General features: G+C 45.2%; 3 protein-coding genes across 4 annotated transcripts in view; all 3 read right to left on the bottom strand.

The window, feature by feature from the left end:
• Positions 1-1,893: 1,893 nt before the first annotated feature.
• Positions 1,894-6,205, bottom strand: LOC149302085 (transmembrane emp24 domain-containing protein 10-like). The gene is made up of 5 exons (XM_089483764.1): positions 5,866-6,205; positions 4,616-4,736; positions 3,276-3,349; positions 2,914-3,040; positions 1,894-2,451 (listed from the first exon to the last, which is right to left on the bottom strand). The coding sequence occupies exons 1-5, from the start codon at positions 6,049-6,051 to the stop codon at positions 2,330-2,332; spliced, it is 630 nt and encodes a 209-aa protein (XP_089339890.1). The 5' UTR covers positions 6,052-6,205; the 3' UTR covers positions 1,894-2,329.
• A 1,568-nt stretch (positions 6,206-7,773) lies between these two features.
• On the bottom strand, positions 7,774-20,172 carry DPP3 (dipeptidyl peptidase 3). Its single transcript, XM_089483762.1, has 18 exons — positions 20,064-20,172; positions 18,427-18,705; positions 17,702-17,791; positions 17,464-17,601; positions 16,954-17,028; positions 16,582-16,672; positions 16,169-16,299; positions 15,760-15,890; positions 15,544-15,602; positions 14,868-15,062; positions 14,369-14,481; positions 13,682-13,774; positions 12,504-12,566; positions 11,893-12,017; positions 11,388-11,508; positions 9,731-9,910; positions 9,121-9,283; positions 7,774-8,097 (listed from the first exon to the last, which is right to left on the bottom strand). Exons 1-18 carry the CDS (start codon positions 20,145-20,147, stop codon positions 7,952-7,954), a joined length of 2,277 nt encoding a protein of 758 aa, XP_089339888.1. The 5' UTR covers positions 20,148-20,172; the 3' UTR covers positions 7,774-7,951.
• A 1,946-nt stretch (positions 20,173-22,118) lies between these two features.
• The window catches only part of LOC149302083 (E3 ubiquitin-protein ligase pellino homolog 1-like), an 8,822-nt gene continuing 7,030 nt past the window's right edge, over positions 22,119-23,910 (bottom strand). Inside the window, exons 6-7 of one of the 2 annotated variants that reach the window (XM_089482894.1) lie at positions 23,621-23,809; positions 22,119-22,757 (exon numbers count right to left, since the gene is read on the bottom strand). In XM_089482894.1, coding sequence (XP_089339020.1) covers positions 22,191-22,757; positions 23,621-23,809 — 756 coding nt within the window. In that variant the 3' untranslated portion in view covers positions 22,119-22,190. The remainder of the gene's footprint in view (positions 22,758-23,620; positions 23,810-23,910) is intronic. The other variant, XM_089482895.1, reaches the window with a different exon arrangement.

Genomic DNA, 23,910 nt, shown 5'->3' with positions numbered 1-23,910 from the left:
GTAACCTTAAAGTCTACAGAAGCTCATGCTGCCAACTTTTCTTAGTGCTACAAGATCTCACTACGTATATAATTCTGTATTAAAAAACCAAGTGCTGGAAGCCCTGAACGCTAAGAGAAAGGAAAATCCTCTACATATGAATGCCGGGTAGATCTGCATCATATCATGCCTTGATTTTTCTGCCATCCCACTTTTTCAGCTGCTTTTAAATGTTCCAGTTTCTCTCTTCCTCCCACTTTGTTCTCAGCATAGCACTGCCAATAAAAGAGTTTGATTCTGAATCTCAGTCTTGAGTGGAAAGGCAAGATATATGTAAATCAATACATTAATGCTTGAGGTCCTTTTTGCATGTATTATTGCTCCTCACAAATATTCCATACCAGTGAGTTTGGTTTTTGCAGCCTAAACATAGAATTTTGCATGTCTCCATTTAATTCCATTCTATTAGTTCCTTGACTTTCATCCTATCAATTTAAACGTATATCGGCAGCCATTGGCATGAGGGCATATGGCACAAATAAATCTAAGCTTTGGACCAAACACAATTGTCGAGTGTCTTGTAAGCAGTGTAAATAATCTGGCAATGTTGATGTATTGTTTGGGCATTGAGACAAAGATTGTAAAGCGCCTTGTTCCTTATTGAGAAACATGGCAGTGGGCATGCTGGGGAGGGGAGATATAATGTCAGCTATGATCCACTATTGAGAATGATAGTTCTACCTAACATAGGTTTAATGTTCTGTAGAAATAGGAACAAACAAGACAGTAATACCTCTACAAACAAAGCTTTCTGGCCTCACCCTTTCCTTTATATTTATGCTGCGTTCCTCCTTCTCCTCCAGATCCTGCTTGGCAGAGTGGCACAATTCAGTTCCTTCATTTTGACAAAACGTCTGAAGTGCCATCTCAACAGAAAGAAAGACACTTTGGATTCGAGAAGGTGCACCAGGTTACCAAACAATCAGCCAGAGACAGACACAAAGCGGGAATAGAGGATGTACCCTCAGATTGTTTATCTACCTAAAACTGGCAATTGGGCATTTCCAACATCTTCACTGGGGTCACTCCAAGTTGAAATAGGCCCTCAGTGAGGTGATTTCTGGTAGTCCTCTATATCTACCAATGAAACTTGGTCAGGTCTTCCCCCAACGAACAGCAGGAACTTCCCTCCCTGAACCCCCAAAGATAACCAGGATTCATGCATCACTTTCAGTTGTCAAAATGGCACCCACATTGGTGTGGCCATGACCTTCTGGCGATAAAAAGGATCAGTAGGTGTAGCCCTCATATTTTCAGTTTTGCCACTAGTCTGCAAATCCCACTGATATACTGTGGCCTGATGCGCAACAGGCACAAGGCACATCAGGGCATTTCCAAAAGTGCATCCAGATACCAGCAAGGAAGTGCTGGAGCACAACAGGACCACCAGATGCACATCAACTATGTGCAACGCGTAGGGAGAATGATGCAGATTTGTAGTAGATATCTGTTTACCTGGGATAATCTGTAATTGAGAATTTATGTTCTGGAATGCAACGAGGAGTTAAGATATAATTCTCAGGTAACCGTGAAGAGTCCTGAAACTACAAATAGTAAAAGCTTGATTTCTTTGGTAAACCAAAGTGGCTGTTTTGTCACTACAAATATATAAGTAGTCAGTGGTACCATAACAAGACTTATTTTGTTACTGAGTGCTGGATCTCTATAAGGACCCTGGTGGCAACATAAACCCAAACAGGAGAGTGTCTGAATGCATTTGCTTAACGTGGCAGTGAACTGGCATCCATCAGCCAGTCTTGAAAGGAAAGGGGGTTGATGAAAAGGTTGCTCTGGAAAAGCCCAGGGCCCTCCCTTGTTAACCATACCAGCCCATCCTCCCAAATAGCCGCAACGTCTACGAATCCAAATTTATTACTTAAAATATTTCTCCAGTGTTCTTAGTGATTGGGACTTTAGTTAACTAGTCAAATTAAAAGCCAATCCACTCTTAAAATCCCATCACCAGCAAAGGGAAGAAGGAAGCATAGCAGTCTGTCCCAAAAAGGGGGATAGTGGTTTCCAAATCACCCTCCCCAATCCACGGCTTTCCGACGCCTAGCTCCATTTTGGTTGGCAAAGAGATGTCAGTCCATTTGCAGTGTCCCACCAAAACTTGTGGTAAAGGGAAACTTCCACAGAAAAGGATCCCGATGGCTCCAGGTCAGAGCAAGGTGGTGACGAAGAATTCAATGAAGACCATGGTTCATATTGAACATCCCTGGAAGAAGCAAGGTGAGAGGCCAAGGATGGCGGGATCCCTCTGCAGCCTTTGCTCGACAGCTGAAGCTGTTCACTCAATGAGTTTCTTAGCCTTGAAGAAACGTCTGAGGTAGAAGACTTGCCAAGTGGCCAGACCCACGAGGCAAAGCATGGAGAAGATGCTGAAGTAGAAAACGCGGGCGCTGGTGGATTCTGCGGAAAGAAAGAACAACATGGTAGACTCATACCAGAGCTCATTGAATTCTGGAGCTTGTACTGAATAACTACATTTGGAGCACAATTCTGAATTGATTCCATTTAACCTTTTTATATCTAATACATATATACAAGCTGATACTGCGAGAGAAGTCAATGGCAATCAGTGTTTATTTAGTGAGTCAATGGCAGCAGCAAGAACTAACTAGGGCATTTCTGACTTTGTCTCTCAGCCACTTTGCTGCACCTGCCTCATGGCTCCATATGCTAACAAAAAAGGTCTCTGCCCCTACGGCTCTCAGGTAAATTCTTGGCAACTGTGAGAAGCAACAGAAGGGTGCAGAAGGAAAGGAGGAGGAGAAAAACCAAGAGGGAAGAAGGGAAACATCATGCAAGATCTTTGGCAGCATAACCCACATAACCAGCTATTAACCCCAAATGTACGCACAAGCCACTCACCATTGGTGTCCCGCATTTCCTCCTCACGTTGCTTCATGAAAGCAAAGTCTTTGACGATGGATTCGGAAAGGTCCTCAAGCCGACGCAGATCCACCTCCAGGGGCTTGAGTTTCTCTGCCTTCGCAATCTGTGACAAAGGGAGCAGATGGATGGGGTGAGTCAAACAAGGCAAGCCCCCTTCCAGGCTGGGCCAAATCGTGAGATTTTTGTGCTCAGACTCTGCATTTGAAGAGGCAGCCAAAAAGCCTGTGCTGCCTTTAGCCTTTGCACCCTCCCCATGCCAGGAAGACCAGCCCAACTTGCCATCCAGAGCCCACCTGCCAATGAGGCAGCCCAAATGGCAAACCAAGCATTGTACTCACATCCTCGTAATTCCGGGCTTCCACGCCATGCTTGATATTGAGAGTGACCAGTTGGTCAGGGACCCGGAAGTTCCCTAGAAGACCCAAGGAAGAAACGGTTGGTTAGGGTGAGGGAAACAGAAGGAACTCTTCTGTAATGGTGACGATGATGGATCATGATGATGCACGCGCCCCAGAATCCACTTCCCATTTCCCCACTTCTCCGCTAATGAGTAAATGTACCCAAACCACACACTACACAATTATAGTGCTATTATTCCACTTGAACTGCCATGGTTCAGTTCTATAGAACCCTTGGATTTGCAGTTTAGGGATTTCTATGGCCTAGCACAGATATAAACCACAGTCTCCAGGGGTTCCTCTCCAAGGAAACCATCATAGAATCATAGAGTTGGAAGAGACCCCAAGGGCCATCCAGTCCAACCCCATTCTGCCATGCAGGAACTCTCAATCAAAGCATCCCCATTGACAGATGGCTATCCAGCCTCTGTTAAAAGACCTCCAGGGAAGGAGACCCCACTACACTCCGAAGGAATGTTTTCCACTGCCAAACAGCCCTTACTGTCAGGAAGTTCTTCCTAATGAGGTTGAGGTGGAATCTCTTTTCCTGGAGCTTGCATCCATTGCTCCATTGGGTCCTGTTTTCTGGAGCAGCAGAAAAGAAGCTTGCTCCCTCCTCAATATGACATCCCTTCAAGTATTTAAACAGGGCTATCATATCACCTCTTAACCTTCTCTTCTCCAGGCTAAACATCCTCAGCTCCCTGAGTCGTTCTTGATAGGGCTTCATGGTTTCAAGACCACCGTTTTAGTCTCCCTCCTTTGGACACGCTCCAGATTGAACTGCCAAGGTTCAGTTCTATAGAATCCTGGGATTTGCAGTTTAGGGAAGAAACCCCGGTCTTCAGGGTTCCACAAGCAAACCATGACACCACACTGGCTCTATTTTACAAACAAACTACAACTCTGGAGATTTAATTTCCTGTTCAGGCATGAAATGCACTGGGTGGCCTTGGGTAAGTCACACTCTCTCAGCCTCAGGGGAAGGCCATGGCAAGTCTCTCCTGAACAAATCTTGCCAATAATAATAATAATAATAATAATAATAATAGTATTTTGTGGGTTTTTTGGGCTATGTGGCCATGTTCTAGAAGATAGCCAAACAGCTTGAAAAACCCACAGAAAACTATGGATGCTAGCCATGAAAGCCTTTGACTTCACAGTCTAAAATGACACAACAACAATGGTTTAGGGTTGAAAAAGCAATGGAGGGAACAAGTGAGACTCTCAAGACGGAGTCTGTGGAGGCACTGGCCATGCCACTGCAAAGCACTTCTCACCTGGCTGCCCATGGCTCTCAAAGCAAATCTCATAGATTTCGTAATCATCGGTGGTGAAGGCAAATTTCCCCTTCTTGGCTTCCTCCTTGGAGTAGAGGATGTGTCCAGAGGAGTCTGTCACCTGCCGGGAGGAAGAAAAGGGCAGATGGTCAACTCAAAGGGAACAATTCTAATACACATATATCTACTTTTTTCCTGCAATGATGGGCATTTATTCCTGTTTTAGACCCACATGTACTCCCCCCCCCCAGGAACCGATGGGTGTTTATGGCTACGTCTCCACTAAATGCATCTGAGGAAGCAGACTTAAAAGTCTAAGAAACGCTGCCAACTTCTTTCTTTCAGTTGGACTTAAATGCGCTGCAAGATCTCTCTACTTAACAATAAAGATGGATACTGAACAATGCAGGATGGAGCCAGGGCAATGAAAGCAAGGCCAAACCATGGCTCTGGGTCCTAGTTTCGCCTTGGGAGGGTGACCCATTATCTTTATTGTTATTAAGCTTCATTTATCGAGCGCTGTAAAAAAACCTTTTATTTATATCCCACTTTTCGTTAAGGCAATCAAAGCGGCGTATGTCATTAAAAGAGTACAACAACATATACACAATATCCCCCCCACACACCTTAAAAAATGAATTAAACAGTTAAGCATTAAAATTACATAAACGTTAAAATCATTAAAATCAAAGACGGTGGGCGAAACCATAGCATATGTTGTTTTGTTGTTGTTGTTTCTGTTACCACAGTGCTATTAGTTGTTGCTGCGTCTCTTCGTGAATTAATGAACGAATTAATTTTGGATAAAATAAAAATAAACTTAAAATATAAATAAATAAATATATAAATAAAGCAAAATAAAAAAATAAAAATAAATAAAAATAAGAATAAAATAAATAAAATAAATAAAAATTAATACAGTAAAAATAAATAAATAAAATAAAAATAAATAAAAATATAAACAATAAAAATAAATAAAGTAAAATCAAAATAAATAAAGTAACATAAATAAGAATAAGAATAAAACTAAAATAAAATAAAAATTAATAAATAAAAAATAAATAAAATAAAAAATAAAGTAAACATAAATAAAATAAAAAATTAATAAAGTAAAAATACATAAAAATAAGAATAAAATAAAAAATAAAATACAAATAAATAAAGTAAAAATAAATCCAGATAGAATGGGAGGCCGAATTGGGGGGAGGCAAGGAAGGAGGGATCCTGGCCTTCCTCTGCCTCTTCCTCACCCGGAGGTCGGTGCGGATCCCCGGGGCCGCGGCCTCGGAGAGCTCATACTCGCCGGTGACCATGACGTCCCGGTGGAGCTCCTCCTTGAGGCACTTGCGGGTCTGCGGCGGGAGCTGGAAGGAGAGGCCCCGGGCGGCCCCGGCCACCGACAGCACCAGCAAGGCCACCAGCATCCCCGGCTCCATCGCGGACACGCGTCGCAACCTTCACACGAGAACCCCCGCCTTCTCGCTCGCCTTCGACGTGGCGCTCCCGGCGGCGAGGCCGGGAAAGACGAAGCCTCGCCCCTTCAGGGCGGGCGCCAGACGCGAAATGGCGGACGACGCGCTCTGACACACTTTCCGACGTCGCTCCGCCCACTAAGGGGAGGGGCTGCGTAAGGGGGAAGCCACGCCTTTTCGGGGAGGAAGACGCGAAATGGTGTCTGATTTGTCCCGTTCCGGCTGGCTCCTCCCATTAAGGGGCGAAGTTATTGACAGAAAGCCACACCCCTCAGGGAGGGTGACGCGAAATGGCGTCGGTGTTGGTTTGACAGTTCCCGACGGGGCTCCTCCCATTAAGGGGCGGGGTTAGTGAGAGAAAGCCACGCCCCTCAGGGAGGAAGACGCGAAATGGCGCCTCTATGTTGGTTTGACAGTTCTCGACGGGAGCTCCTCCCATTAAGGGGTTGGGTTAGCGAGGGAAAGCCACGCCCCCTAAGGGAGGCTGACGCGAAATGGCACCTGGGTCTGTTTGACAGTTCTCGACGGGACTCCTCTCATTAAGGGGAGGGGTTAGTTACGCAAAGCCACGCCTTCCAAGGGAGGGCGACGCGAAATGGCGTTCGCATTGGTTTGACAGTCCCTACCACAGCTCCTCCCATTAAGGGGCGTGATCAAAGAGAAAACAGACACGCCCCCTCAGGGCGGGCGAAATGGCGGCCGCATTGGTTTGACTCCTTTAAGGGGCGGGGCCGCGCCAAGAGAAGCCACGCCCCCGAGGCGGGCGACGCAAAATGGTGTCCGTATTAGTTTGACCGAGGCTCCTCCCACTAAGGGGCGTGGCTTTCTGAGGGAAGCCACATCTCCTCAGAGAGAGAGAGACCCAAAATGGTGTCTGTTGTCTAAAACACACTTCAGAAACAATCCAGTTTGAGTCCACTTTAACTGCCCTGGCAGTTATATTATAAATAAATATGTTGATGATGATGATGATATTATTTTCCTGCCTCTCCTCATGACTGGAGGCACAGTTAAAACACAATCACTACATAAAAATGCACACACTGAGTTGCATCTCTACGCAATATTTATATTACAATAGGACAATAATTAAATATAAAATCCATATAAAATGATGGTTCTTATTACTGAAGATGCTGCATGGTGTGGTATAGGAGTCACAGCAGTTTGAAGTCCATTGCTGGGGAATCCTGGGAACTGTAGTTAATGCACAGGTTAATACAAATACAAAGTTCAATGTGGCACCAGAGCTATCTCTGACAGAGAGGGCTAAATGCCTCACAAACACTACATTTCCCAGAATCCCCTAGCATTGAGCCAGGGCAGTTAAAGCGGTCTCAAAGTGGGTTATTTCTGAAGTGGCTCAATGTCTTACAGAACTACAGTTCCCAGAATCCCCCTTGCATTGAACTGGGGCAGTTAAAGCAGTCTCAAAGTGGATTATTATTTTTGCAGTGCATTTTGGACCTACATTGGTCTGGCAAAGGGAGGAACGGCTGAATGAAGGGGAAGGAGGCTGAAGGTGGGTGCCCTTGGCCAAGTAGTCACACTCTCTCAGCCTTAGAGGACAGCCATGTCAATCCCTCTCTGAACAAACCTTAGGGGTACCATAAGTCAGAAACAACTTGAGGCCACACAATAATAGAAGCCAAAGAACCAAGGAAAGCCAAAGCACTTTATAAAAACTCTTTGTTTATTGAGTTCCAAGTATAATCCGAGGGCTGTGCCTTCTGAGGGAAAGTGATGGTTGAATTTACTGTAGGGCCGGCGCATTCACCTGCTGTGCCCAGGTAAAGGGTGCATGGATGTACCTGTGAGGCAAACTGAAGGGGTGCTTCCTTGCAAGGTTTACATGGTGCTATCCTCAGCTTCCCCAATATTGGGCATCAGCATGTGCCAGATCCAGAAGTTTTTGTTCCAGGACTTCTGCATCTTCGGGGAAACGGTCACGGAAGGATCTGACCAGGCCAGCTGCGCTGCCTTCGTATTGCACGAGTACAACGTCATCTCCTACGAAAGAGGAGGATGGAGAAAGTTAGGAGGCATTCTCTCATTGCACAGTGCACAAGACCTTCCTATTCCCCTCCAAGATTTTTCTCCAGGCTTGGCAACTAGTTGCCCTGCGGCCTTGGCCATCTTCCGAGGCGGCCATAGCAAATCCGGTAATCTCAAGGATACGTTTCTACATCTCTTTCCTAAAGGTTCACCTCCCCAACTCAGCATGAAGCGAAATATGGTTGAAATATTTGTGAATTTTGGAAATAAAAAGACACAGACTGTATTCAAGGTCCTTGGGGAGCTTAATGTGAAGAGTACAGTCAGCCCTCCTTATCATCCACAAATTCAAGTATCCACAACTTGAAAATATTCAGAAACAAGTATAAATTCCAAATAGCAAACCTCAATTTTGCGATTTTATATAAGGGACACCATTTTGCTATGCCATTGTATTTAATGAGACTTGAGCATCCACAGATTTTGTTATCCTGACAGGGGTCCTGGAACCAAACTCCAGCAGATAACAAGGGCCCACTGTACAAGATCTGGGCTCTGGGGATGGAACAGGGTCAGATCCATGAGATCTCTCCTCGATTCAAAGGTCTATACTGACTTACTGTGCTCCTAAATCTGTCATACTACAACGGGTTTTGTCTTAACCATGGTTATATCATGAATGATACAACACACAAACAATGGCTTATTTTCACAATCTTGCATTTGTTTTCAGTTTGTCTCCTTTTTTTCAGCTCCTTTGTAAAGGGGGGATAGCTAAGGAAACATGCTAGGAAAAGCCAGTTTACCCAAATCTGTAAAAATATGCTACTGGTGGACACTGTCCACAGAGTCACCCTGGTTGAACTAAAATGCCTAGAGGAGTGTTCTCTCTAGGTCCTCCAGTGCAACTCTATAGTCAACTTCCTCAGGAAGTCATTCATTTCAATGTGTTTGCTATGATCCATGGTTGCACGCTTCCCATGGTAAATCCTGGAACATATCCCCTGTGGATATGGGATTCGTACAGTACATAAATACCTTCCAGGCGGGTATTTGCTTGCACAAAGAGCTTGCGTGCTTCTTTGCGTAGTAGCACCGTGTGCCGCAAAGTTAGGAAGCGCTCTGGTTCTTCATCCGTCACTGCAGAGTATGCCTCATAGAGTGCGCGTCCTCCTGCCACGTCTGCGGTGGACTTCAGCACCTTCAAGACAGACCAGTCTCAACTGAGATGGCGGTAAAATGCCACTGCCTCATCCCAAATTCTACTGAGACCCCATTTTGCCCCCATTTGGTTCTATAATGGTGGGAGTGTAGGAAGTACACACATTGGTGGCAGAGATGAGGATGAGTTAAGTCCTCACAGAACCCCAATGGATGAGAAAAATGCGATCACAGAATCTTAAGAATTGGAAGAGACCACAAGGGTCATCCATTTCAACCCTCTGCCATGCAGGATTTTACAACTAAAGCACTCATGAAAGGTGCCCATCCAAACTCTGTTTAAACTTTCCAAAGAGAAGAGTCCAATGCACAATGCCTAAACCTCTGAGGTTGCCCACCACTGTTCCAAAAAAGTCATGCAGCCCACTATCTGGGTGAGAGACCATGGGGAACTGTGCCCTTTCTCCCAGATGGCACAAATGCTTACCTGCAGCTTGCAGAGGAAACGCTTCAGGGCAGGCTTCCCCACTGTGACAATCTTGCTCCGGTCCAGCAAGACAACGGCATCAGGCTTGCCGTCTGCTCCCGTGGTGTGACCAAGTGACACCAGTCCCCCACCGGCTTCTAGGAGGACCCTCAGGATGACAAAGCGGGCCTGCATATGCGCCTGACATAGAAGAAAGGACACAAAGATGAAGAGGAGGAGAATTTGGGATCTGAACTTGGGCCCTGGCACCCTTGCTCTCAATCCCATTCACAAGAATTTGCAAATTCTCACCATCTCACCCTGGACAAATGGTCCATGCAGACTCCATTGGATCAAGAGGATGGCAAATGGCAACCATCCCTTCCAAATGTTTTGGAACCCATAACCTCCAGCCCCAACAAGCATGAAATTTGATCAAGGAATATGGCAATCCTCATTCTACTACGATTGTAGAACAGGTTCCTTGTCTGAGATTAATTGAGGGCCAGATTAAAGGAGTGTATTTATTTGGTGCATTTCCATCCTGCCTGTCCTCCAATGGACTCAAGGCATATGCAGCCTTCCTCTTTCCTACTACTTTGCCTTCATAACAACCCCTGATGGGGTGAGAGGGAAAAAGAGACCCAAAATTACCTGGTGGGTTTCAACTACCTTGAATGTGGATCTCCCCAAGTCCCAGCCCAACACCCTAACCCAAAAGTTGGCAACTGTGAGAGGCTGCAGAGCTGCATTGCCCCCCAGGACACTTGGGGGACACTCATATACCCAATGCAAAAACTCCTCAAACCCCTTTTTGCTCCAATTCCTCCCCAATGCCCTCTAGGCTATGGGAGCCAACATTTTAGGGGGGGCCTGGGTCATTTTAGGCTAAAGAGGAGGCTTTTTTTCAATACACAAAATGATAGGAAGTTACTCTGGGTTTGTAAAAAGGAGTCCCCTGAGTCTAAATTGCCCAGGGGAAAGGGCACAGCACAAAACATAGCACAAATTTCCCCCAAGCCTCCTAGAGGGCATTTGGGGGCAAAAACAGGTTTTTTTGGGGGGGGAAATTCTTTTGTATGCTACTGATGGGTACATTCTGTGCTGCGTACATTCCCTTCTTGCCCACATGCTCTGATTTCCCTTCCCTCCCTTATTTGCACAAGCCGTGTATTTAACATCCTAGACCTAGAGATTAAAATCTACTTTGAGCTGCACCAGATGGAAGGCTCAGGTTTAGGGCAAGCCGGGAAGAGAGGGGGAACCGGACCGCGTGAGCGGAGCCCGCAACCCACTTAACATCCAGACCTAGTGCTTGATCTAGTGCTGTGATAATGGGTTCTCCCATTATCTGGGCAATATAGCTGGGAGGTATAGTCTCTCCTACAAATAACAAATGCAATGACCACAGAGGGGTTACAAAAGTTCCATCTGAAATAGGAACAGTCAAAGATTTCCCACACTTTGGATCCATTATTGACCACTGCAGAGGCATGCAGCAACAACACAATCCCTTCAGTAACTTCCTACTAAGTTATTGAATCACGTGGAAATACATTAGTGGATGGTGGCAGCTACATAGTCTTCAGGGGTCCCCTCTCCTACTCAAAAAAAGTAGAATAGTATTTGGCTGTAGGATTCTAGGAGTGACGAGCCAATTGCAATGCTGGGTCCTTACCTGTCGCCACGATCCAGACTCCGGTGTGTAGAATTCCAGTGCCAGCACTCCGGCGCGCACCATGTTCAGCCAGTTGATGTAGGTCACATCCTCAGCATCTTCTCCATCCAGTTCAAAGATCCTGGTGAGAGAGGAGGACAAGTGCACAAAAAGGAAAGGATAAGAACTGTAATGTATCCATCTACCACTTGCTCTACTTGCCTTTAGCATCAATGAAACACACTGAGTGCAATCCCATTTTACAGAAGCTAGAAGAGGGACACAGTAACACTCCCACAGCTGTCCCATGAGTATTGCCAAGTGAAGATATAAATTCAGCCCCTCCAAATAAAGCTGGGCTTCTCATACCTCTTGCGCACACTGAGACAAACCAAGGCTGAATTGGGAATGTAGATGAGACAATGAAACTCAAGTTTCCACATCCCTTTTTCTTGCTAATGCCTGCTTCTCACCCCATCGCCTCCGTACCAATCCTCTCCCCGTTGCTGCTAATACAGTCACTCACCCCAACACCTCCTTGTTTAGGCAGAGATAAAGTCCCACACACTCTGCCCGGCATTCCTCATAACTAGATGCCACACTCGAAAACTTGCTGTCCCAGGTCTCGCCACCACGATACCAACTCCGAATCTGGGGGGACAAGAAAACAGTCATGGGTCTAGCTTTAATTCTTATTTTTTTGGTGGCCTTTCTGACCAGGTAACAAAGACCTGGCATTGTAAAGTGCTGTTATTGAGGGATAGTAGGATGCCAAATGACTTTTATACTTCTACGGTTCAAGTTTCATTCGGAGAAGGGACAAAAACTAACTAAATTGCCCATTAAAAATCATTTTAATGTGTTCTGCTTCTACCAGTCATAGGAAGGTACCCAAAGGAGGAGGGCTGCTTTCCCTTCCCTTCATCCCAAAAAGCCTCTTTGGGCCACTTTAGATGAAGAGGAAAGAATTGGCATATTAAAAAGGGAATAAATTTATTCAGAAAGCAGTGGGATCTTGTAGCACCTTTCAGACGCAAAGGTGCTGCAAAATCCATTTACATACTGGTTTTTCACAGTAATATGACTATATCTTTGAATTCTCGTTCAGCAAGTCCCAGAGTTTCCTAATCCACATACCTGCTCCCCTGTTTCTGGGTTAGTCACTGCCTCCCGGTCAAAATTGAAAGCTCCCGAATCGTCCTGCCGCGGAAAAGAGGGAGAGAGATCCTTGTAATAATAACGATAACAATAACAATAATAATAATTTATTGATATGCCTCCTCTCCTGTAGGATCGAGGCGGCTCACAGCATGGGGTGCATGTTGGAAGAGTGTTGTTTTAAATATTCCTAACCCACCTTTCAGGGCACACTCTTTTCACAAGGCACTTCACGAAGACCAGAGCTTGGGAAAGTTCCTTCCTTTGGACTACAAGTCCCAGAATCTTCCAGCCAGTATGGCCACTAACCAAACTGGCTCAAGGATTCTGAACCTGGGTGCCACTTCTGACTTATGGTGACCCTAAGGCAAATGTTTCATGGAGCTTTCCTGGCAAACATTTGTTCAGAGGGGGTCTGCCATGACCTTCCTCTGAGGCTGAGAGTGTGTGACTTGGCCAAGATCACCCAGCAAGTCATTGACTGAGGATTAAAACCCTGATTTTATGACCTTTCGCAGAAAGGCGACTCATAGTATAGTTGATAAATGGGGACCAGGGTTCCATAAAGGTGTCCTTTCATATATTTCCCATTTGGTTCCATATGGGAAGATAATTTTTGGCTAAGTCAGTTCACCAGAGTCTGTTAAACCACCTCCTAACTTATAGCCCCTCTTGCCCTTAATACCTCAACTCATGCAATACCACGCATTGCAAAAATTAACTACGTATGTAGTAAATCTGTATTGCCCACATCAAAGATAGGCAGAATTAATAACGTATCTTAAAATAGGATGCCTTGCCTTATCAAGTAAGTCAAGAACATGTAAATACTGGTAACATACAATTATATGTAGTTCTACGTCTATCTCCTTTTATGATAATACATCTATGAAAGGTATATGTATAGATGTATTGATGTATAGATATGTTTTTTTTCCTGATCTACACATTTTTTCTTCCTTCATAGATTGGCTTAACATTATATATACTACTTCCATTACATTTTCAGTTCATTCTTATGAGAAAGCTTCATTTCTGGATGGATGCAGAAGATGTGAAAACACTCATTTGTGCAAAGGCTGCCTTTGCTAAAAGGTTGGTGGAAACACTTAAAGCAGAACAAAATGCTGTCCATACAAGAGATACAAGGTACGCACCTGGACAAAAAGTTTTCCACTGCCATGGCCCAGGAGTTCATGAAGGCCCACCTGCACCTCGAAAGAGGGGCCTTTCCATTTGATGTACAAGTCCTGCAAAAGAGAAGACAAGAAAGGCATCGTGACACTGGGGAAACCTCTGTATCCTTATAAGAAATGTCTCTTGAGTTTTAAACTCTGCCTTAGAGATCCAAATTTCCGGGCTCTCCAAAGAACTTATTAATTCATATTCTGTCGCGTATTATCTTTCATTTCATTACAGAACTAACAGAGTGGATTACAGACATTAAAGCACAGTGAAAATGCAAAAACACCCAAAACAAAACCATCAGAAAAGGTGGGGAACAACAACAGATAACTTATCTTACACAACGTAAATTGAAATAACACAGTTCATATTAAAACCAACCATTAAATCCTTTAAAATTCATAATTTAAAAATAATGTGGATAGGGCTTCTGGAAGAGACTGGGTTTTACTGCTGTTTTAAATGCAGACAGCGTCTCCAGATGGCGACTCTCTTCCAGCAGGTCATTCCACGTTCTTGGGGCAACTGAAGAAGAAAATGTCCTTTGGGTAGCAGCCTACTTTTGGGTAACTGAATTAAATGTGCCCCAGAACAAACCCTCCTTCCAACTGGCCCTGTCTTTTCACTTTCCCCCTCTCTTTAAAACAAATGCTCCATACCTTGTCCTCCTCTGCAAGGAAGGTCAGCTTCTCCTTCTTGGTGGAATAGGCCACAGCTAGGACATTTCCCAGTGAGACATTCTTGAAGCCATCAGTTTGACGGATGTCATCATCTGGGAAGGGAGAGAAAGGGAAAAAGAAAATTGGTGAAGCATTTTCTACCTTGGTCCATAAAGCAACGCAAATCCCTCCAGATGGGTCAGACAATTACCCCCATCATCCCTAGCCCCTATGGCCAGGGATGATGGCAGTTAGAGTCTGCTGTGTTCGGAGGCCACCAGGTTGAGGAAGACCTGAGCCAGGAGAGGACATGAATTCACTGCAATTCCACCATTAAACCAACTCTTGGAACTGCAAAATCCAGCATGAATGGTAGAATTTCATCCAGATTGTGGATCTTCTCCCAATTCTTATCTAAAAGCACCCATTTCAGCAGGTTAACCTGAAGCATTGTTAATTCTGGAACCCTATAAAGCATAAAGGCTAAACAGAAACTTACAATTTGGGATGTTGATACCGGCAGGAATCCCGCTCCCGGCAAAGGTGAGCACATCGAGCGAAGTAAAGTCCGGCTTGAGGAAAGTGTCCTTCTCAAAGGCACGGGGCCAAGGCAGCTCCTGCAGCAGACGCTCCGCCGCTGCCACCAACCGGGCAAACTTCGCACTCATGGCCTTGTTCACAACGGCCACAAACCCTGAAAGAAAAGACGCGGTAAGAGCTGAGCAGCCATACAAGAGCGATTCCTTTCTTACTACCCATCCCTTTCCGTTATCTCATTTTACATTACTCATTACAGGTTGAGTATCCCTTATCCAAAACACTTGGGACAAGAAGTGTTCCGTGTTTCGGATTTCTTTTGGATTTTGGAACACCTGTATTTGCATATACATAATGAGACATAATGAGAAAGACTGAGGACATGTAGAATGGCAGGAGTCCAAGCACAAGTCTATGCCTTCCATTTCACAGATCCTTCTGTTTCTGTCCAGCTTAGCAAATACAGTACAGCTAAAAAAAAATGAGATTTGGAGTATATGGGATTTTGACATTCTGGATAAGGGATGCTCAACTTTTATTAAAATCCGGTTCTGAAACCTTTTCCTTCCTAACCTTCCTCTTTCCTTTTCCCCACCAAAGCCAGGTGAATGAACCTGCATGCAGAATGCACCACTTACCTTCAAATTCTCCCCTGGAGCCATAGGGATCTCGGTAGCTTTCGATGAAACCGATGTAACTGTGAACATTCAGAAAGAGAATAAAGGCAAGGTTGGGAGGGGACCACATGCCAACATTGGGAAAGTAAGGTCTTTCCATTATGCTCATTAAATCTCCTTATTCTCTGCCTCCAGGAATGGGTTTGTGCAGCAAGAGGCAACACCAGCTGAGCTTACCTCTCAACAATGGGACCCTTGTCATGAATCCAACAGCGGGAGCCTTTCTTGTGGGCTGTGATGGAGCCCTGGGTGAAACTGGTGATGTAGTGGGTCAACATCTCTGCTTGGGTTGGGTTGGCTGCATGTTGCTGGAGGGAAGAAACACAGGGGTGTCCACAAGTCAGACCAAAGCAGCATCTACTAACATTGGGACTTGCCCCCACCTCAAGTTATGTTTATATAGTCATAGTGTAAAGACATTCTCACAAGCCAGAATAAGTCCATTTCTGACTGTGCCAAATTGAAGATCCAAGGAATGAGAGAGTGAGTTGGTTCAATACAAGATCCTGGACCAAACTCATTTGGGTATGTTGGATTTGAATTTTGGAAAGGGAAACGCAGTTCATGGTGGCAGCAGCCTCCTCACCTGGGCTTTCTGTAGGTTCTCCACAACCTTCTGCAAAAGCGGGGCATAATCGCCTCGCGTCACTGAAAATGGGCAGCCGCCAAACTGGAAGCATTTCATCTTGGAGGCCATGTCTGCATCGAGCTGGGAATCTGGGTGTAAGAGGTACGGATGTTAAAAACACAAGCCTAGTACCAGGGAAGCAGGGATGGAGAAGAAGTATTGCTCTAGGGCAACTATGGGAAGCTATAGGGCCACATGAGTACCCTTCAGAAGACGCCTAGGGGCTGCGCATACTCAGCATCACAAAAAATGTCAGTGACATTGTAGGGCTGCCCCAAGAAATGATGCTGCCTGGAGCACAGCCACAAATGGCAACTCCCCAGATGATGGGTGGACTGGGCATGTTCAAACCATCACCACATGGCTCTTACCATCTGAGCACACCGAAGCCAGTCGGACTTCATAGCTCACTTTTCCATCTACCTTCGTCTTAAAAAGCCTCGTATTGTAAGCACTGATGTTCTGTGCAAAGAGTTAAAGAGTTCATCAGAAAGATGGGATATAAAAGCAATGAATAAATATGTACACAATCATAACAGCAAGCCTCTCTGAGTCAGAAGGCACAAAGTCTAAGCACCATCTCAGGCTTGAAAGGCTCTTAGAGGAAGAGATTCCCCATGCCATTCCCTGAGCCACCATTATCTCTATGGGACTTTCTACCCATGTCTTCTTCGGCTGGTGCAAAACTCCTCTCGCTGCCTAATGCAATCCAATCCAAAGTTACAAAAGGCTGCTTATGGTACCTGAGAGTCCAGGAAATCCTGGGCTAGCTTGGCGTCTTCCATGCTGCAGTTTGAAGAGAAATAAGTAGAAACACCCTACAGATGAGAAAGAAAGAAAGATAAATGTTACATGTTAAAGTTGTGGATTTGTTTTACATAGGTGGGACTGCCTATTGGTATCTCCAACCCACGCTTTGGTTACAGGATTGGGGAACGCTTGGACCGAGGGCCAGATGGAAACGCTCCAGCTTCTCAACATCCTTTCCAAACTGCAGTGCCCAAAACTGGACACAGCATTAAAGATGAGGTTTGACCAAAGCAGAATAAAGTGGTACTATTACTTCCCTGGATCCAGACACAACCTATCCTTAAGCGATACAGCCTAGAATTGTGTTGGTGTTTTTAGTTGCTGCATCACACTGTTGACTCATGTTCAGCTTTTGGTCTGCTAAGACTCCTATATCTTTTTCACTCCTATGGTTATCAAGGGAGGTGTTACCCGTTCCTTGGTGACTTGAGGTGGTAAAATACCTGGCCACTGAGCCCCAAGTGTTTTTGCGTGGGCTCCAGGGAGAACATGAGATCCCCACAGCGTCCCCACAGCACCTCCATCTCTTGCGGGTGGTCCTTGAACGCCTGGCTCGCCCATACCAACTGCTTTAGCTTCTCCTATGGATAAGAAGGCAAGAAGCGTTATCCGCACATGCCAGCTAAAAGGCAAAAGGTAAATGGCTCTTCCACCTCTTCCAGGTCAAAGCCTCCCACTCACCTTAGGAAGGTTGGGTACAAATTTGGTATCTCCAAAGGACTTGTAGTTTCCCATGTTGGCATAGACGGCAGCGGCATAAACCAGGATTGCCTGCAAGCGACAACACTCTTAATAAATGTGCGTAGACAGTAACTCCAATGTGATTCTCACTCGCAACCTTGTGAAAAGGGACTTCATTCTCCTGACCTCCTTCAGTTCACACACATATCCCAGAATACAACAATACAACAGCATTGCGAATACAACAACAGGAAGGAGGCTGGAGCAACACAGGGAAGAACACCTCTGGGACAAAAATATTGTTGCTGATATTACAGCTGACCCTCCACATCTATGGATTTTTTTAATCCACAGATTCAAGCATCCATGGCTTGAAAGCATTTTAAAAATATACAAACTCCAAAGAGCAAATCTTGATTTTGCCACTTGATATAAGGGACTCCATTTTCCCATGCCAGTGTATATAATGGGACTTGAGCATCCATGGATTTTGTTATTCATGGAGGGATCTTGGAACCAAATCCCAGCAGATAACAAGGACCCACTGTATCTTTATTTGTATCCCGCTTTTCTCCCCAAATTAGGACTCAAAGCGGCTCCTGGTCTAAAAACATTGTGCAGTTAAAAACTTACTAAAATGGAATTAAGCTATTACAATATTAAAACCAATTGTTTGTTTATAAAAAGAATACCAATACCCTTTCCAAAGATAAGGTTTCCCTTACCTGATACTCTTCATCCGAGAGTCCAAGTGACCGCGCCACCTCCCCTAGCTCAGTGGGGTCTTGGGTTCGAAAGAGCCGGGAGACGAGGACATAGATTGCAGGGGATTCAGGGGAGGTTTGCAGTAGCACCACCAGCCCACCGTACCAACAAGCCCGAGAAAGGTAGTGGGCATACAGTCGTTCCTCCGGAGACAACAGGCGGAAGGCCTCTGTGCAGTCCAGTGTCGCAATGCCAATGTCATTGGGGAGAATGTACTGGGAGTCCACCATCATGCCAATCTAGAGAGGGAGGCAAGAAGACAGAGAGCAGGATCACTGGTACACATTTCGAAGGGGTGGTCATGTTAGTCTGTGGGTTTTGGGGGCTCTGTGGCCATGTTCTGGAAGAGTTTATCCCTGACGTTTCGCCAGCATCTGTGGCTTTGGCACCTTCAGAGAATGCTGGCATGGAAGAGACTTGGATATATATATATATATATATATATATATATATATCCCTGTAGAGATTTCCAATATGAAGTCGAACATGGCCACGTAGCCCGAAAAACCCACAAAAAACCATGGATGCCAGCCATGAAAGCCTTCAGCTTCACAGCTGGAGCTGTATTGGAGGTCTCACACCTGCAGGACAGGTGCTCCGCAATGCCCCCTCCCCATAAACCAGAGACTGTGGACTTGGGGGGGGGGGTTGGAGGATGTAGACCTGCGATACATGCGCACTTGCAGATCACACGCTCTCAATCCCCACCCCAAGAAACCAGAAAGTGTGGGCTTTCAGAGGGGGTCTTGACCCAAGCTGCAGGTCTCACACCTGCAGGACAGGTGCTCTGCAATGTCCCCCCCCCCAGAAACCAAAGACTGTGGACTTTAAGGGGGGGTTGGAGCTGGTCTGGGGGGGGATCACATGCTCTGCACCCCCATCCCATAAAACTTGCACCCGCAGTTATGCAAGTCACATGTTTTGCACCTTCTCCCCATAAACCAAAGACTGGGGGCTTCTGGGGAGGGCTGGAGCTGGTCTGGAGGGGATCTCCTGTCTGCAGATCACCTGCTCTGGACCCCTCCCCATAAGCCAGAGACTAGATTTTTTTGGGGGGGGGGCTTGACTTAGACTGGAGGTCTTACACCTGTATAGGTTGCATGCTCTGGCCCCCTCCCCATAACCCAGAGACTGGACTTTTTTTGGGGGGGGAGCTGGACTGGAGGCACTGCACCTGCTCCCCACCTGAGGTGACATGTTTTGCCCCCCTCATATAAGCCAAAGCCTGGGGGCTGGAAGTGGTCTGCGGGGGCCTCACACCTGTATAGGTCACGTGCTTTGGACCCCTCCCCATAAACCAGATACTATGGACTGTAGAGGGGACTGGAGCTGGTCTGGGGGGTCTCCCCATAAACCAAAGGTCTCCCACCTAAAGGTCTCCCACCTTTAGGTCACGTGCTCTGGACCCCCTCCCCATAAACCAAAGACTGATAAGCTGGAATGGCTTTGCACCTGCAGAACAGGTGCTCCCCACCTGCAGGTCACATGTTTTGCACCCCTTCCCTATAAACCAAAGACCATTTTAAGGGTAGGGGGCCTTGACCTGAGCTGGAGGTCTCACACTTGAGGGCCATTGCTCTGCAAGCCCCCTCCTCACCTTCCTTGGCCTCCCCAGGAGCCAGCCTTCTTCTCTCTCTCTTCCTCGCTGCTTCCAACTTCCTGCCACGCCCCCTCCTTCCATTCATCGCTTCCAAAGGCAAGGCCACGCCCACCCGGGTTCCTCCGACCAATCAAAGACTCCGCCTGGAGCGAGAGTGAGGTTGCATGGAGACCTCCCAAACTCCGCCTCTCCTTCCTTGCCTCTCCTTATTGGTCGACCGCTTGGAGACGCTTTTTCCTTTCCCATTGGCTGCCGGAGCCGCCACTCATGTCGTCTCTCAGGTCGCTGAAAAGACGGCGCTCTCGCCTCAGGGATTTGTAGTTTTTGCGTGTCTGACGCCATTTCCCCCCCAACATTCCAGGGTTTCTGGCCCCTCCCTCAGCCATGAAATAAAGTAAATGAAATAAAATAATTAAATTAAATAATATAAAATAAATAAAATGTAAAATAATTAAATAAAATAATATAAAATAAATGAAATTTAAATAATTTAATTAAAATAATTAATTTAAATAATATAAAATAAATAAATAAAATAAAAATATTTAAATTTAAATAATAAATAAATAAAATGTAAAATAATTAAATAATATAAAATAAATAAATAAAATATAAATAATTTAATTAATATAAAATAATTAAATAATAGAAAATAAATATATAAATTTTAAATAAAATTAATAAATAAAATGTAAATTAAATAATATAAAATAAATAAATGAAATATAAATAATTTAATATAAAATAATTAAATTAAATAATATAAAATAAATAATTACATTAAATTAGAATATACAAATTCATTAAATCTAAAATAATTAAATCAAACAATATAAAATAATTAAAATAAATAATTAAATTAAATAATATAAAATAAATAAAACAATATTAAAATAATATATAAATTAATTAAATGTAAAATAATTAAATTAAATGATTTTAAATAAATAAAATATAAATAATTAATGAAATTAAAATGATATAAAAATTAATTAATTAAATGTTTAATAAAATATAATTACATTAAAATAATATATAAATATATAAATGTAAAATAATTTAAATAATATAAAATAAATAAATAAAATAAAAATATTTAAATTAAATTTAAATAATAAATAAATAAAATGTAAAATAATAATATAAAATAAATAAATAAAATATAAATAATTAAATTAAAATGATATAAAAATTAATTATATACATTATAATAATATATAAATATATAAATAAAATGTAAAATAATTAATTTAAATAATATAAAATATATAAATAAAATGTAAATAAATAAAATGTAAAATAATTAAATAATATAAATTATTTCATTTCATATTTATATTATATTATAATTTTATTTTATTACATTTATTTACTTTATTTCGTGGCAGAATGGCCAGAGGCCCTGGCATGTCAAATAAGGAATAGTAATAATAATTCCTGTTTGAAATAAAATAACATAGGGAAGACACTGGCCCAGCAAGCCCAATGTAGGTTCTTCTGAGGCTAGAAGGTCTCCATAAAGGCAGGCTTCCTTCAGTGTCAGTTGGACTGCAACTCCCAACTGCCCCTTGCTACAGGAAAAGAGATTCCACTTCAACATTAGGAGTGAAATATAGTGCCTTGGAGAGCAATGGAGTCTCCTTCCTTGGAGGTCTTTAAGAAGAGGCTGGATGGCCATCTGTCAATGGGGATGCTTTGATTGAGAGTTCCTGCATGGGCCATGGCAGAATAAAGGGGTTGGACTGGATGGCCCTTGTGGTCTCTTCCAACTCTATGTCTTCCATGTATTCCTGCATGGCAGAATGAAGGGGTTGGACTGGATGGCCCTTGAGGGTCTCTTCCAACTTTATGATTCTACTAGGGGACATTGGTAGGGGTTGTGTAAGGTGTGTGCATGTGGCTCCCACATGTTCCTTCAGGGGCGAACATGGCCCCTTAGCCTTCTGCTGTTGCCCACTCCTGCCCCAAAAAAAGGACCGCCATCCCATCCACGCCAAAAGCACAGAGACGCACACAGAGGCCCACCTGCCACCAGGTGCAAAAGTTCTGGGATGTTGCTGTTTATTTGCCATCTCCATCCCCGCCCTGCCAGCCCGCCACCCGCCACCCGCCGCCCGCCCCGTCTCAGTCGAGGGGTCCCTGGAAGATGAGGCGGACGAAGCCCTGTTGGCCGGTGAGCCAGGTGCCGCAGAAGGGGCAGGCGGCGTGGAAGGCGTGGGTGCCGTGGGGCAAGGGGATCTGGGACCAGTACTGCACAGTCTTGGCGGAGCAGACGTGGCCGCAGGGGCAGAAGGCGTGGGTGGGCCGCCCGGCGTCCAGGTAGAGCCCGGCTTCGCAGCCCAGCCACAGCGGCACGTAGGGGCCCGACCGCCGGCACATGGGGCACTCCCGCTCGAGGCCTCCTTTCTCCTTGCGGAAGCCCCAGTTGTGGAAGCCGTGGACGTGGCCGCAGTTGACGTAGACCCAGGGCTGCTTCTTCTCCACCACTCCCCTCTGCGCCAGGCTGGGAAAGGCCAGGGTGCTGAAGCCCACGGGGCACTGCGGGCGGGCGGCATTGATCTCCTGGCGCAGCGCCTCCAGCTGCTGCAGCGTCGGGGTGCGCATGAGCCCTTCTGAAGTCCGCCACAGGAGCGTGGCGCCGCACAGGTCGATCAGCGAGCCGTCCTGGAGCACATTCGATTCGGACTCCACCTGGTATGGGAAAGGGACAGAGATGGGTCAACGCCAGGCGGTTGCAAGAGAGGCCTCTGCGCATTGCTCTGAACAAGGCTTAGAATCAGAGGGGGTTTATCACATGAAGGAGATCGGGAGTTGATTCCGGGAATATCGTGTAATTATGTGAAACGATTTCACACGGTGTCACACAAAACCTGCCACTAAATTGGTCACAAAGGGCCTGAACAGACAGGCCAAAATAAAGCTGCTTCGGGTCCCTTTGGAGGTATGCTGTTTAAATGACACACGCATCTTAAGAGGCCAGACACTGCGCCAAAGCTGTGCTCCGGTCCTTAGGACTGGAGCATGGCTTTGACACGGCTTACGGACTCTTAGGACGCATGCATCATTTAAACAGCATACCTCCAAAGTGGCCAGAAGCAGCTTTATTTTGGCCTGTCTGTTTGGGCCCAAAGACACATTAAAGCGCATCTTTTTACTTTTGGGATTTCAGCGACAATGCATTTCCATGTCGGGTGGGAATTATTGGGATATGAGGATTGTATGTGTTTTTTAATCTGTAAACTGCCTCAATTGTCATGGACAGAGAAGCGGGATATAAATAAAGTTTTATTGTTATTTATTATTCATTACAGTTGGCCTCATAGAACCCAGAAAAGGGCACACAGACAACATGCACCAAATGAGTTATGCTTTCAGTGCCTGAACGCTTGGACATGTACTGTGTCCCACCTGAGTTTCAGGTAAGTGTCCTTGGCTAGGAGGCACCGAAGGCTGAATCTGGGACAAAGCATGTGCAGCACTACCACTAAGCTATGGTCTTTCTATAGGAATGAGAAACCCATAACTCTCGTCCTCCTCCTTGGTCGCCAACCTACCAGCTTCCCTCGCTGCTGTGCGGAACGACTGTCCCGCAAGGCATACACATTCCCGCACACGGAAATCTCGCGCCACACGCCGGGCGTCGAGTCCTCGCTAAAGCCCCCGTTGGGATGCATCACCAGGACGCCGTTCGTGGTCAAGCCGTCCATCAGTCCGTCCGGAGTCCTCCACTTAGCTGCCCTCTCCTGCCAAGGAAACCAGAGAATGGCATCACAGCACCGCTTGGTCAGGAGGGGGATGATGGGTTGCCCAGTGTCGACCACCTTCCCTCCAAGCAGGGTTATGG

The sequence above is a fragment of the Sceloporus occidentalis genome, unplaced genomic scaffold (genome assembly GCF_023333645.1).
Source record: "Sceloporus occidentalis isolate IW3139 unplaced genomic scaffold, rSceOcc1.0.p SCAF_20, whole genome shotgun sequence".
Taxonomy (NCBI): Eukaryota; Metazoa; Chordata; class Lepidosauria; order Squamata; family Phrynosomatidae; genus Sceloporus; species Sceloporus occidentalis.
This window is presented reverse-complemented; position numbering and strand designations above follow the sequence as displayed.

What these genes read in the sequence shown, in the direction of transcription:
- DPP3 (XM_089483762.1), bottom strand. Translation starts at nt 20,147, where the DNA reads ATGGAAGGAGGGGGCGTGGCAGGAAGTTGGAAGCAGCGAGGAAGAGAG. An exon ending in ACTTGGGGCTCAGTGGCCAG is followed by an intron (nt 17,029 to 17,463) that starts GTATTTTACCAC and finishes TCTCATCTGTAG; the next exon opens with GGTGTTTCTACTTATTTCTC. An exon ending in CTCCAGGGGAGAATTTGAAG is followed by an intron (nt 15,063 to 15,543) that starts GTAAGTGGTGCA and finishes CTTTTCTTTCAG; the next exon opens with GGTTTGTGGCCGTTGTGAAC.
- LOC149302085 (XM_089483764.1), bottom strand. Translation starts at nt 6,051, where the DNA reads ATGGAGCCGGGGATGCTGGTGGCCTTGCTGGTGCTGTCGGTGGCCGGG. An exon ending in TGAGAGCCATGGGCAGCCAG is followed by an intron (nt 3,350 to 4,615) that starts GTGAGAAGTGCT and finishes TGGGTCTTCTAG; the next exon opens with GGAACTTCCGGGTCCCTGAC. An exon ending in GGAAATGCGGGACACCAATG is followed by an intron (nt 2,452 to 2,913) that starts GTGAGTGGCTTG and finishes TTCTTTCCGCAG; the next exon opens with AATCCACCAGCGCCCGCGTT.